The 14,269-nt window shown below is 38.2% G+C and overlaps 2 protein-coding genes across 7 annotated transcripts; one reads left to right on the top strand and one right to left on the bottom strand.

Annotated features, from left to right (window-relative positions):
* The first annotated feature begins 1,402 nt into the window (after positions 1-1,402).
* On the top strand, positions 1,403-6,704 carry LOC137934011 (type I inositol polyphosphate 5-phosphatase 2-like). 6 transcript variants are annotated; one of them, XM_068778186.1, is made up of 11 exons: positions 1,403-1,972; positions 2,070-2,175; positions 2,289-2,363; positions 2,947-3,037; positions 3,144-3,248; positions 3,364-4,189; positions 4,278-4,462; positions 4,626-4,734; positions 4,863-5,011; positions 5,153-5,385; positions 6,535-6,704. In XM_068778186.1, exons 1-10 carry the CDS (start codon positions 1,943-1,945, stop codon positions 5,364-5,366), a joined length of 1,890 nt encoding a protein of 629 aa, XP_068634287.1. In that variant the 5' UTR covers positions 1,403-1,942; the 3' UTR covers positions 5,367-5,385; positions 6,535-6,704. The 6 variants fall into 6 exon arrangements, with proteins under 6 accessions (XP_068634287.1, XP_068634286.1, XP_068634285.1 ...); XM_068778185.1 differs by lacking the exon at positions 6,535-6,704 and adding an exon at positions 5,862-6,269; XM_068778184.1 differs by lacking the exon at positions 6,535-6,704 and having other exon boundaries at positions 5,153-5,845.
* A 277-nt stretch (positions 6,705-6,981) lies between these two features.
* LOC137934010 (protein arginine N-methyltransferase 7) lies at positions 6,982-14,057 on the bottom strand. The gene is made up of 14 exons (XM_068778183.1): positions 13,675-14,057; positions 13,333-13,567; positions 13,051-13,176; positions 12,243-12,407; positions 12,035-12,153; positions 11,862-11,965; positions 10,885-11,147; positions 10,534-10,770; positions 8,885-8,958; positions 8,614-8,707; positions 8,361-8,510; positions 8,188-8,262; positions 7,740-7,836; positions 6,982-7,139 (listed from the first exon to the last, which is right to left on the bottom strand). The coding sequence occupies exons 1-14, from the start codon at positions 14,004-14,006 to the stop codon at positions 6,982-6,984; spliced, it is 2,229 nt and encodes a 742-aa protein (XP_068634284.1). The 5' UTR covers positions 14,007-14,057.
* Between the last annotated feature and the right edge of the window lie 212 nt (positions 14,058-14,269).

Below are 14,269 nucleotides of genomic sequence, written 5' to 3' on the forward strand. Positions count from 1 at the left end.
GTCGTTTTATGACTTTTTAATTGGTGATTAAGAGGCTGGTAAGTCTGATTACCCTTAATTTTTATTTATTATTATTTTTATTTATAAATATTTACTTTATTGTATTTATAAATAGTAAAATTTTAAAAAAAACTCAAATTAATTCCATCATCAATATATAAATAATAAATAAATATAAAATAAGAAGCTATCGATTTTTAAGTCACACCGACAGTCGTTAATGGCAACGGAACAACAGTCGTTCCAATGATTTGACGTTTGATGTCTGACGCGTCGTATGGGTCGCGTCGTTCTTGCTCCAGCAATTTGCATGCAGCGAAGTCTGCGAGCGAGTAATGGTCCAGATGTTTCTTTTTTGGTTTTCACAGAAATTGGAGTTGAATTGTTGAACAATGAATGGATATTGGAAAATGAAAACTCCAGTTGTCCAGTAATTTAAGCTAGCTTCTCCCCCACTTTCGTCTCCTCCATTGGTGGAATCTTCTCTCTGCGTTCTGTCATCAACGTCTCTGCTTCGTCTTTCCCCTAAAGGTAAAGCTCACGGAAAGCACCAGCTTCCCACCGCCTACGTTGGTGCGGTTTTTAAGTATATTACCACTTGAGAGTTCAGATAACGTAAAATTGCGGTTGTCAGTACGACTTGCAGAATATAGCTTATTCTCTTAGCTCGAAAGCTGCCGGCTGCGGAATTGCACTTCTTTCTGCCTTTTATATTTTTTATGGCTGTTGGAGAAGTCGTGGGTTCATGGTTGAAACAGATAGAATTTAGCATTTACGGTCGGAATTCATTGCCCGAGCCAGTGCGGAGAGACCACGACGCCTTGCCCAGGGCTTCAATCTTCGGCTTTGCTGTATGTCTTTTTGTGAACTATTTCATGGTTTATTGTTTTACCCTTTCTCAATCCCACGCATTGAGCTGTACTTATCTCCTATCTATGATGTATTTTCAAGAAAATGCATCTTCACTTCCCTTTCGGTCTCTCTCGCCAGCTGTTGTGAAGATATTCCGGTTTCCTGGCTGTTTGTGTGGGTGGGTCACAGAGATCTTGGCACATCCGAGATTAAAATTGTAATTGCAGTTTTATTTATTCGGAGCAGTTATGTTTTCTGGAACATGCTGGGCACTATTCAATTATTGTTCGTTACTGTTCTGACTTTGTCTTGTCGTTCGATTATGTTTAGTCAGGTGAGTGGTGTCTGGTCTCTTCTGAAAGGCTGTTATATATGAGCCCCATCTGGTTTTACTGCATTGGAGTAGAATTTGAGAGAAAGAGGACACAAGTCCACTTTGGGTATTGTAAGGGAAAAAATTCTTGGCTGTGGTTGGCCGTTCGTGAAATTATGATCATCTGGAGCCTGGGCGTTTGTTTTCTCAGCTTCTATATAAATTAGTACTATAAATTGTATATATTGGGTTTTTTAATTGTCTTCCTTGGTCTTGTCTTTGTCTGATGAAACTTGTTACTGACGGCCATTGGCTTCAGCATCCATGAGTTTGGCTCCCATCACTGAAAAAGACTTTTTGATTTTATAAATAGTCTCCGACTTTTGTTGAATTTTTCTATATCTACTGTGCTTCTATTTTTCAACTCCTGTCATGGATGGACGGCCCAGTTGGATGCAGTTGGAAGTTAGATTTCTGCTCAACTTGTGCGTATACTTATGCTCTCCTTTCTGCTCTGTTCAACATCGAATCTTTCTGCCTTGAACAGCTTGTGTCCTCTCTTTCATGTTCAACGACCTCGCTCTCAAGCATCATCTTTGTAGTTGAAAAACATGACTTGGGAAAATAGAGATGATCTTTGACTGCATAAATGGCGGTGACAAGACATTACTCCTATTCTTGACATTGTGACTGCATGCCTCATCATGATCATATGAGTTTCTCTCAGTTTCAGAATATTTGTTAAGCTATCAGTTTCAGAATATTTGTTAAGCTATCATGCGAACCAGGAGGGGGATGCATTCTGAGGTACATCCAGTTCCTTTCAGTACTTATTTTTCTCATTACCTCTTAATTTCACCGGGATTGCCACTTAGCTTAATTTGAGATAATGATGTTTATGCAGCTTTTTTGGCCTTCCTTGGTAATAAAGAAATGGCTAAACGTTAAGCCTAAAGTGCATGATTTTAGCGAAGATGAATTCGACACTGAGACAGAGAGTGAGGATGATGGTATGGTGACATTTCTTCTTTTATCTTTGGTGATATGCACTTGCAAAGCATACACGGATTCATTCATGATGAATCTTATCTCTTAAATTTCTTTTCTGTGAAATTTCTTAAAGATGTAAGAGGAGTCGGCTGGAATCAGGTTGGCAGTAAGCAGGGGAGCCAATCTGTGTACCCAATTCAGGATTCAGGTATTCATGAACTTTTTTTTTTTTTTTTGGGTGGTATTGTCTTGCCAAGTGCACATGAAATTTGCAGCTTCTTATATTTTTAGTTTTCAAAGGAGTGGTTGTAGAAAAATAAGAGTGCAAGTAAGGAGTGTTGCAGAATCTGATGCTTGCAGACCTAAAGAAGGTGAACCTAGCAAAGGATAGTTTAGAATGAAGGAATACATTTTTATATGATACAAATCTGAGGATTGCAGTATGAAGTCATTAAAAGTTAAAACAGTATTTGGATAATTTGTTCCAGCAAACAGTGATACTTTCACATTACCATAATAATTTGACTGATTCTGTCTGAAACCTCAAGGCATATACTAATCCAGTGAATAAGAGTTTGAGCTCAGGACTTGTTGGTGAGAACTGATGGTTTCAAACGAAACTTTATTATTGCTTCGCCTTCAAGAGCTGTAATTTATATGCCCTTTGATGGCTTCAAATGATTTGCATATATTCTTTTGTCTGAACTTTCATCTAAACTGTGTGCATGATTTGTTAAGGAAACACTATATAATGTCTCACCCTGTCTAAGATCTCATTTGTTTAATATTAGCAGGAGCAACATCAAACAGCTATCTGCACAAACACAAAAGGGGGAAGTCAGAAACGTTACGTGTTCAGTACATAAATAAAAAAGATGTGAGGTTAGATCATTACCCTTTCTCCTAAACTACCTATATTTTTCAAGAACCAAATTTATTTGGAATTCTGTGTTTGAAAGAATAAAAACTGTGTAGATACTTGTCTCAGGGTAACCATCGGCACATGGAATGTTGCGGGAAAAATTCCTTTTGAAAATCTTGAAATTGACGAGTGGCTTTCTACAAAAGAACCAGCAGATCTATATATTCTTGGGTAGGTTTTCATTACTATTTTTTTTCAATTTTTCAGTAATCAAAATAACGTTGTTTCTTTGAATAGTCTATCAAAACAATATGGAAGCATCATAGTTTGTTGTTTATTTTTGTAGCTTTCAAGAGGTAGTCCCATTAAATGCTGGGAATGTACTAGGGGCAGAGGATAAGAAGCCAATACCCAAATGGGAAGAAATCATCCGTAGAACACTTAACAAATCACCACAACCCAAAACAAATTACAAAAGCTATAGTGCCCCTCCATCTCCGGTATTAAGGACATCATCTGCTGCTGATGTACTAGCTGATCAAATTGGTGCACCTGAAGTTGAGATGCTAACTGGTAAGCCTGCTGGGCAGGCTGATCCATATGCCTTAAAAGGAGCAGATTTGGGGAAGGTAGTAAATCTGGGTAAAAAATTTCAGTTCAGGAGAATCTATGGCATGGACAGTAACAGTAGATTAGACTGGCCAGAGCATCCGCTAGACACACCCCTGCAAGTTCTGTCATCCAGTGCAAAGTTAAGGAGGGTTTTCAGCAGTTCAGGAAGAATCGGATTTGATTTATTTGATAAACCTTTTATTTTGGCTTGTCAAGGTTTAGCACCCAATGGCAGATTGAACCGACTGTATCGAAGCTCAGGTAACCTTGAGTTGATCTGGGCAGAGCAGCAAAAAGAGTCTGAAATGGTTGATTCACTTTCTGATGCTTCGGATCAGTTCTCTGAGGAGGAGGAGGAAGCATATTCCGAGAAAGTAGAAGAGCAATGTGAAGCTGAAACAGATTATGTGAAATCCAGCACTAAATATGTGCGAATTGTCAGCAAGCAGATGGTTGGGATCTATGTGTCTGTGTGGGTTCGAAAAAGGTTGAGGAGGCATATAAACAATGTGAAGGTTTCTCCTGTTGGAGTTGGACTAATGGGTTACATGGGAAACAAGGTCAAGCAACCCTCTTTCTAATCTGATGAGTTTTGAGAATACATTAAGCACTGATGTACCTGATATAATCATTTATTTAGTAATGCAGGGTTCTGTTTCTGTCAGCATGTCTCTTTTCCAATCGCGACTATGCTTTGTTTGCTCCCATCTGACATCTGGTTCAAAGGAGGGGGATAAACAAAGGCGTAACTCAGATGTGTATGAAATCTTGAGAAGAACACGGTTTGCATCAGTTTTTGATTCTAATCAACCACAAACCATTCCTGCTCATGAGTAAGCTTATCTCTTAAACATGGATGTTTTCAGTTTCACTGTTAATACTCAAGTTCTTCATGGTTTATGCTTAGGATATCATTTACTGTCCTTTTCAAATGAATCTAAATGTATTTATATGTTCTGACATGAATTTTATAATCTGATTGTTACAAGAGAGCAGTCAGATCTTCTGGTTTGGTGATCTAAATTATCGTCTCAACATGGTCGATGCTGATGTCCGGAAGTTTGTTGCAAGGAAACAATGGCCTGAACTTTGCAACTCTGATCAGGTATATATTTATGGGTACTTATGGCTTTTAGTACAAAAAAAATAGAATGAGAGAAAAAAGAAAAAATAGGTTTCACTATCTTTGTACAAATAAATAATCATTTGGCTTTTTCATGAGGGGTGTCGCAGCTATGCAAAGAGCTGAGATGTGGGCATGCATTTGATGGGTGGAAAGAGGGGACGATTGAATTCCCACCTACTTACAAGTATGAAATTGACTCTGATAGATATGTTGGAGAAAATCCAAAGGACGGGGAGAAGAAGAGGTCTCCAGCATGGTGAGCTCTATTTGTGAGATGCGAATGATTGGACACAAACTTGAAGAAGCAGTCTTAGTCACATTGTTTGGTTACATTTTCAATTTTTTCGATAACCTGATCGCTGTTATAATTCAGCCAGCCTATTGTGCAACTTATCAGGTGTGACCGCATCCTGTGGTTAGGGAAAGGCATCAAACAACTCTCTTATGAGAGGGCTGAACTTAAGCTTTCAGACCACAGGCCAGTTAGATCCATTTTTGTTGTTGAAGTTGAGGTCTTGGATCCTCGGAAGCTTCGAAGAGCTCTAAATTTCAACCAGACTTGTGATCTCCATGAAGGTCTTCTTGATGATGAAGAGGATTGCCATTTTTGAAACAGAAAGCTTCATGCAGGTAATAAAAAATGCCCTGATTATATATCTTGATGAGCCAGTTTAATGTGGTTCCTTCCATCTTTTATAAAGTTAGACACTACAGATAGGAACTGCAGTCTCTGCTATTGCCCAAAATCCATATTTCAAATCCTGTGAACTTTTCAGACACCTACACATTTTGGTGAAGTTGGTTGCTGTTGTTTAGTGAAGAGTGAACTGTGTGAATTAAGCATGTTTAGCTTTTGTTGGTGTAGAATCACTATTTACAAGAGAAGAAAATAAAGAACCAAAAAAAAAAAAAAAAAAAGTAGAAGAAGGAAATGAGTTCAGAAAACTAATGATCATTATCAACCTCAGTTTTGTCCATTTTTAATGTCATTAGATCTTTATTTATACTCGTTTGTTGGATGAATGTAACCAAAGGAAAGAGAGAAGTTGTATATGTGATACTTCGTTTCCTGCTAACACAGCTAATTGTGCTTTTTCCTTGGCTAGGCTTGTTGTGCCAACTACAAATGAAGAAAGTGTAACTACATACTTTCAATTTTTTTCGGCAAGTTAGATATGTTCTTTTAGGGTCTGTTTGGAACCCCATGGAAAATAAAAGAAAATGAGAATTTGATAATTATTGGACTTGAAAGACATGCTTGTATGGGACTCGAAAGGGAAGAAATTGAAGCCAGTATCGCTTTTTGGAAAGTGAAGATGGGAAAGATCAATCCACTTTGTCAAAGAAGAGGGTGAAATTAGGAGGAACTGTGAAGAAGATTTTAAAGAAAGAGATGATATCCTGCAAATATATGTTACTGTCTCCCTAGCCTAGTTTGATAAAGAAACCAGAAGGTGCTTGTGATATTGTTGTTTATGATGTTCATATGAGCACCATAACAGATCTAAATTGAATACATGGAAGTTAGGCCAGGTCAACTCGTCCCTTTCTGTTTTGTGTTAGTCCACTTCAACTCAAATCACATTTTTAAGAACCTCAGTTGAGTCCCAAGATCAAGGAGACCAGTCTCGTCAAATTTTCATTAGACCAGTTTTAGCATGAAGAGAGGACAATAAAGAATCTTTATTAATTTCAATCCCTGCACCCAAATGCCCATTTCAATCGAAGCGCTCTAGTATATGTTCTGCTATTAATGGCTTTTATGCGTCAATGTAACAGAAGAAAACCCAGGCATCCTACCTTCAGCTCCGCCCTACTGGGCAATTCACCCCAGCCCAGAAGGCCAAAGTCAAATAGCTCTGATCTGCAGGTGACAGCAGCTACGGATGCACAGTTCTTCCCAGTGTTCAAACAGCTTGCTTTCTGCTTTCAAAATTTCTCCCTTTTTTAAAATCCGAATAGTTTGTAAGAGGATAGTAATGCAAGAGAAAATTGACATTGTATTACATGACTCAAATCAGAGAGAGCTATATCCTGTTACAAACAATTAACTTACTAAGAAAATTAGAAGATTAACAGGGACTTAATACACGGTCTGAGGGAAAAATTTCTCTTAAATTACTATGGAACCTGGCACATACTTGCATTTCACAACTCGGCTATCAGATGAGTGATAAATATAGCCTTCTATGTTAGAAGAGAATTTACCAGTACAAAATTGGCTACTCATGTGAAGGCAGACTTTACAGTGAGTTCACCTGTTGATGCGTCGAAGATTACCTCTATCTCGGTGGAGCAACTCTCACCCACTTCAGATGATCTGTGGGCACTGACTGGCACAGGTGAGTTTAAAAGCTTCACACCCTGCTTCCAATATCTTTGGTCTGCAAGTGATAAGATCCCCATTGATTAGAAGAGAATGTTGTCAGTTGTATGATCAAATTCAATTTCCACAACAATTAGTTCCATTTTGGATAAATTCCAGAAACAATGCTGCACAAACGATTCATCTCACCATCTTTAGGGGAATTTATGAGGCCTAATTGGAATGGGATTAATTTAATAGCAATAATTTGGCACTTGCAGTGATTTTTTTTGTTAAAGAGCAAGAATGAAAAAGTCTGACATGAATCTCACAAAAAAAAAAGTCTCACAGAGTAATAATTAATATAACAGAATCTTACAGGAGTCTCATGAAAGGAAGTCTCATAGTAGCGATTCAGTTTAGAAGAGTTTTAGTTATTTTAATTTTTTATTTATATTATAGTTGTTTAACTATGCTAGGACTTATCTTTAAGAATTAGACTTTGGGCATGATCGGGACATGGATAGTCTAATTGTAATTTGATTCTACTTGTTTCCTCTATTATAAATAGAAGATTATTGTACTCAAGTAATCATCAATCAAAGAATTATTTTCTTTTCCAAAAATTTCAACATTTTTTACAATGAAATTAGGGTCTTGTTTCATGACAGATCCTTGCCTGGTCCAGTTGATAAAACAATTGAGCTGTCTGCATCCATGACCCAATCAATCCACAGAGCAAAACCATGGCATACACCAGTCTTAGTGAACCGGACCTGTAGTTCACAAAATGCAATAAATATGGAGAATCAATCTCATGCCACATTATAAAGCCAAAGCATGAAATACAGAGGATGCAACTAGAAAAATTTTCTTGTTTGAGTGACATGTAAATTGAAACTGAAAATCACAATTTCATGAACTAAGCTGAAAAACACCATGTATTAGGAGAGCAACCAAAATTTGGAGGAAGTGTTTTGTCATTTTTTAAAGAATTAGATTCATTAAAGTTCTATTCACCTTGAAAAAACCTGCATGAAATTTGGAACCCCCAAATATTTGTCAAACATGGAACTGAATTCAGTTTTTGGACTGACAAGTGACCAATTCTTAGCATGCTAGTGTACCTTGGTTTTCCCTGAACATGAACTGATGGGATTGGATAGATTGAACTCCATGACTCTAACCACCTCACTGAGCTCCTGAATGAAGATTAGAGTGTCATCCATGTACCACAGTCACAACGTTAATAGACTTTCAGTCTTTAATTCCTCAAATATATTGAACATTGGTTAGCTACCTCTGTCTCACCACACTGCCAGCAAAAATAAGGGAAGCAAGAAGCCTCATTTATATCAAGGCAATCACCACAGGCCCCTAATGTCTCATTTACAGTAGAATGGTCAAAACCTTCTATCTGTTTTAGGCAGCGGCGACTTCTCCAAAGATCCTGTATAAGAAAGTTTGCTACAATTATTTTAAGGGAAAAGACAAGGCTTATACTCGCATGGACATATAGAATTAAGAACTACTTAAAGCAAAAGGGAACATACAGGAAGAGACATGGCACAGGCTTTGAGAATTCCCTTACAAGGCATGATGACTACCTCGTCAGATAGTATCGAGTCAAGTATAGTCCTCTCTTTCCTTCATCACAAAGCAAGGTTCAGCAAAGAATCTATCTAAAATGCATTTACATTTACATTTGAAGGGTTTAAGCATCATAGATCAAGCACAAATCAATCTTTTGATATTTCTAAGGCATATGTTTCTACCAACATTCTGGTTAGTAGAACCAAATATTAAGCAGAATTATTTGCTTACCAAAACCGTAGGTTAACCCATGGAAGCATTCCATCATTTCCAGAGTAGAAAGGTTCTCCAACTAACAAGTCAACCTGAAAAAAAAAATTGGAAAGTTCTATTTTTGAATATATGGAAATGATTTCTTAAACAACACACCAAATGTCATGTAATTGACCTCGTCACATATGATGAGCCTTAAAATTGCTTACATTGACCAGGACTATGTAGGCGGATGTCCAAACTAGAAAACCGCTAAAAATTAAATTCTAAAGAGGAAAAATTTGCATGAAGAAAAATAAATTAATAGAATTTTTATTTATGCAATTGTTTACTTTTATTTTTGTTAATATAGAACCATTGTTTTGTTTGAAAATGATGCTTTCATTAAAAAACCAAAAGATCAGCAAGCAAATTACGAAGCCAAAGGTGGATGATCGAAAAAACAAGCAATTGATGATAGACTGCCTCTTTGGCTAGACAATTGGCAATGCCATTGGTGGATCTGTTTACATGAGGCCTGCTACAAACAACATTTTTGCTAGCTCACAAATCTCATATAAAAAAATATAATAAAATCTAGTGCTTCCAAGGAGGCCCAAGCTATGACAGCCATAGAGTAACCTTCAACCTCTAATGGAGATGAGGTGTGAGTGATATAGCCCCAAACCTTGAAGCAAATCATAAAACTCAGCAGATACAAGAGTCATTTTGACCTTGGGGGGACAGTAAGTGAGAAAGTAGAAATTAAAAACCAAAACTCTAATTCTATCCCAAAAAAAAATAAAAAATCTTTTGCTGACAGCCAGAGTTGATAAGTACTCTATGAGAGACATATTTTGTGATCGTAGACTGTCCGGTCTTACATATTCCAAATACTATTTCACATGATGCAATAGTGAGAGCAGTTAAGATCTTGAGGTTTGCTCTTACAATTTTTTCCCAAACTTGAGAAACACATTGAATAATACAGTTCAGAGCAAAATCAAATCATGGTATCACATTCAATTTGGGTTGAGTCCAGTGCAATTCGGTATCCAGAAGCAATACAAGAACTGCATGGGCATTCTCCGCTCATTCAGGACATGTAGCAATTCTAGCAGCAAGATGGCAATATCTCGCCAACCCATTGATCAATCTTCCTCTGGTTGTCACAGACTGGCACATAGCTTATCCAGCTCACTGCTGAGTCATCCAACTAAGGTCAGGTGCTATGTCATCAATCCAGCTCAGCCATCTGATGGATGATATGGTGTAGAGGCTTTTTGTTGCCTGGAAAGATGAATCTGGAATTGACAACTGCTGTGATCATGCTGGGAGTCCCATCAAGGTCGTGCCTAATAATTGAAGTAAACTGATTCCACATCTAACATGATGTCATCAACTCAGCTCATTTGACAAGTATGCCAGAATAAGTGTTCCAAATTAGAATTTTGTAAAACACATGTCATGGCCATTACTGAAGAGATAAACAAAAGGTCAAAGGTTCCATCCCAAGATCCAATGAGTTTTAATTCATAAATGATGCATGTAGACAATAAGATCAACACAAGAACCATAACTGCAATCACTTTCATATGAAGACAAATAAGGCAAAATTAATTAAAAGCTAATTTTCAAATCATCCATCAGATTGTGGACAGAAGAAAAGGAAAAAAAGAAAAACATACTTTTCTCTGATTAGTTTCATCCAAGGTCAACACTTTTGTCCCTCTTCCAAGAACTTTTATTTGGTCCATACTGTAACCATTTGCATAAGCAACAGCTTGCAAATATAAGGAACCCTGCTCCCGAAGACCTGGCAAGAATGAGATCACATTTGAAGTTCTTGAGAGGCTTGCAACAAGAATTGTCCAGAACAAGCTATCATCTGCGACAATGCACAATGGAGAAGACTTCCCCTTCAACTGCAATAAATTAATGTTAGTTAAAAGTTGATGCATTGCACAAGCATCTCCATAGCAATCTAAGTTTGAATCTCAATATACTCAAAATGAAACAAGTATGAAGCAAGATCCCACAGCATTTCTAGCCGCTGTTAGCATCATGCTTCTCCATTCTTTGTTTCCATAAATTGCAGTCCTCTCTGGAGGTAGTATAAGACTTCCTTCAGGAAGCTCATGCACTAACTCTCTGCTGAGTTTAGCATTTCTGAGCTTATATGATATGTCAGTATCACTATGAACAGCTTGAAGAAAAACATGCTCATCCTTAAAGACAGGCATTCCTCCGCGAGGGATGAACCAAACACATTGTTTCCAGTGGTCACACCAATTGGAATCACCTGGAAGAGAACAAAGATGTGTTTTTGTCATTCAACAAAAACTGGTATCAAAATGATTACTAAAATTTCAAATTTTCAGCAAGTGTAGCAGCAATCAGTCAGCACAAGAGAAGCAACTAATTATTCAAGGATAATCAACGAACTGATTCCCTTCATTTTTACTTGAAAGTTAGTAAGAGTCCATCTTGAGTCCACTGCCAGTTGTTAAGCCTGCATGGAGTTCTAAAAATAATAAATCTCAAATTATGAGATCCACACATAGTTACAGCATTTATTGGCTTTTAAGAACATATGTGACACCAGTTCACTGAACCACTATAGATAAGCCAAACCAATCAATTGAAAGATCCATTCAAAGGGACTTCAAATTCTCTTAAAGTTCAAACAACTAATATGATACAAGTAGATACTTAATCGGAAAGACCAGTTATCCAACTTGTAAAGTTCCATACTAGTCCACCAAGATTGACATCCTCAATACAGTGTAAACTCTAACAAGCCTGCAGAATAGCTTGGTTTCTCACTAACAAGGTGATACCCAGTAAGGGAAAAAGCCAACGCAACCATACTATGTGAAGCATATATTTGCTACTCAGCAATTGAATGTATCAAGTATCTGTGTCATTATTTTTCACATATTTGTGTATGAAAACTGCAACTAACAATTTCATACTCAAAACCAGTCTAAATATAACTCTAAAAGCCTCTTCTCACCAGAAGAATCTGTTTGCACATCTAGACCACTTGAATGTGCATTTATCCATCGTGGAGCTGTTGAATAGAATAACTTCCCTTCATGATCAAGCTGAAGTACCCACCTGTATCAGTAAAACATTACATGCTATTTCATTGGAAATCAATATTAAAAAGAAGATTATGTCCACTACCATGAGATCACAGCATTTACAGTCCCATCAACAATTGTCTTTATCTGAAACTCAGTTTCTCCTTGACTCTCTGGCCGTTTTGAAAAGTCAAACTCAAAAACTTTGAATGGTTCTGAAAGCTGGAAAAATACTCCATTTGGTGGAAATCAGTTCACATGATAGTCTGTCATGGAAAAATTACCCTTATGAGGATGTTTCATGTTCATACCAATCTTAGATCATCTGATATTGAGTCACAATGCATGGCATATTGCTGTCTTTTAACACTAATAACAGTCTCCAAACTTGAAGGTGTGAGCTGAATGCCATCGGATGCATGGGCTTCACAACCGTGTAAATCATGAAGACTCTGTAAGTAACTGCTTTGAACCAACTGAGGCACATAAAAAAGGGCAAGAATCAGTACAACGGCAAAGCTTTTGTATGGGGAGCATATGAGTGGTTATTGCAGACTAGTGCATATGTTTCATTCTTGGTGGACCAAGGGCCAAAAGTGTCACTGATTCTGCTCTCCTGAGCACATTTTTTCAAGTTAAACAGGAGTCTCTTACCAAAGATGATGATTTTAAGATGCCTTTCAAAAAGTTAGGCAGGGTACAGTGGACAAACTTCGTGTCGTGTATCAACAGGATAAAAGCATTCTCATGAAGCCAACAAGACTACATTAACTTCCATAATCTAGTCAAAACTACTTTAGCAAGCACTAAAATGGAACACAGGACAACCCTCTCTCATCAGTCTGGATTGAAGAAACTCCATCCCCAGAAATTAGCATCCTGGAGAAGACTGTACTAAGATACACCACAAGTTCATGACAGACCAAAATACCAACAGTAATAGTTTTGTGCCAGCCGTAACTAAACAGAATATTCAGATCACGTAATAGAAAGAAAACATACAAAAGACAAGAAAATATCAATAGATAATGATAGAAAATCATATAAGAAAAAAGAAAAGAAGGCCGGCGGCGGCGAATTCCCAATAAATGATAGTAAGATGAAGTAAAGGCAGCAGACCTGGCCATAAATAGTTGCCCGGCAGGGAATTACAAGTGGATTTTCAGACAGTAGCTCATCATGAGCATGCTGCAGAGTAGGTATTAACCCTTCACCTAACAACTCAGAGTCTAGTATCTCACTAACCTGCGCGCAACAACAAGGTTTTCATGACATTTCGTTGCTAGAAGACTGAGAACAAAAGTTATTGGCATGTCGAAATTTTCCAACATGCCAGCATTGTTCAGAAGCCAGCCACTACATAGAACTAAAACCAACTCAGTTTCATGTTGCACTTCTTACAAGTACATCAGCACGGGAAGGGAGGTCCACGCCAACTCTGAGTTCATCAGATCGCTTGTGAAACAAACGAACTTTCTTCTCCATACCATTTAGCCGCAGAACTTTTCGCATCAATTTAACCATGGGAAGATAAGACTCGCACGCAGATACCATCCCTCCAGAGCTAGAACACTTCAAAGAAGTATTTGATTCCATTGCTCTCGCCGCCATCATCGATAGCAAGCCCGTTCCTGCTCTAAATCACAGACAAGCAATTCCTTTCACAACAATATTCAAGAACAAGCAGGTGAAAAAAAGAAAAAAGAAAAAAAAAGAAGAACAGGGGTCTCAGTCTGTAAGTACCCAATATCGAGCACATGGCAGGGTTTTGTAATTGTCTTATTAATAGCTTCATGAAACACTTTATTCCTGCGGGAGTCATTAAGCATGTCGAGATATGAGGTCGAGGAAAGTAATGACTTGGGTGGGGGCGGGTTTCTGCCGGGGCAGTCTTGGACGACGACCCATTCGGAGTTTCCGGTCAATGGGTCGGTTTTTAGCTGGAACATGCAACTGGGAACTGAGAACGCCATGGTTGTGCAGAAATTTCGACGAGCGCTGCGAGTGAGCATCAAAGGGGAACAGGGTTGCGGGCTAAAACGGTATATAACTTGGAAGAGCACCGAGCAAGCCATGAACGGAAGCACAGCATCGCGTTCGCGCGCTTCCGAAAAGAAACTGCCGCCGTCGCCTGTCCCCTGTTTTTGATCCAAACAGTTTCGTTTCGGAGGTTTAAATGTACAAGAGTTCACGGCCATTTCCCTTTGGCTTTGGGTCGAGACTCGAGAGCCACCTTGCCCGGTTCAACGGGGTCCACACTGTATAATTCATATGTCCGGGCTAAAAGAAGGCTTCTCCCCGCCGTTCGGCACGTTCCCAACGGCAGGACTCGCAGGAG

This window comes from Aristolochia californica, unplaced genomic scaffold (genome assembly GCF_029961685.1).
Source record: "Aristolochia californica isolate CCGP_79_NKW_82.1479 unplaced genomic scaffold, dmAriCali1.0.hap1 SCAF_6, whole genome shotgun sequence".
Taxonomy (NCBI): Eukaryota; Viridiplantae; Streptophyta; class Magnoliopsida; order Piperales; family Aristolochiaceae; genus Aristolochia; species Aristolochia californica.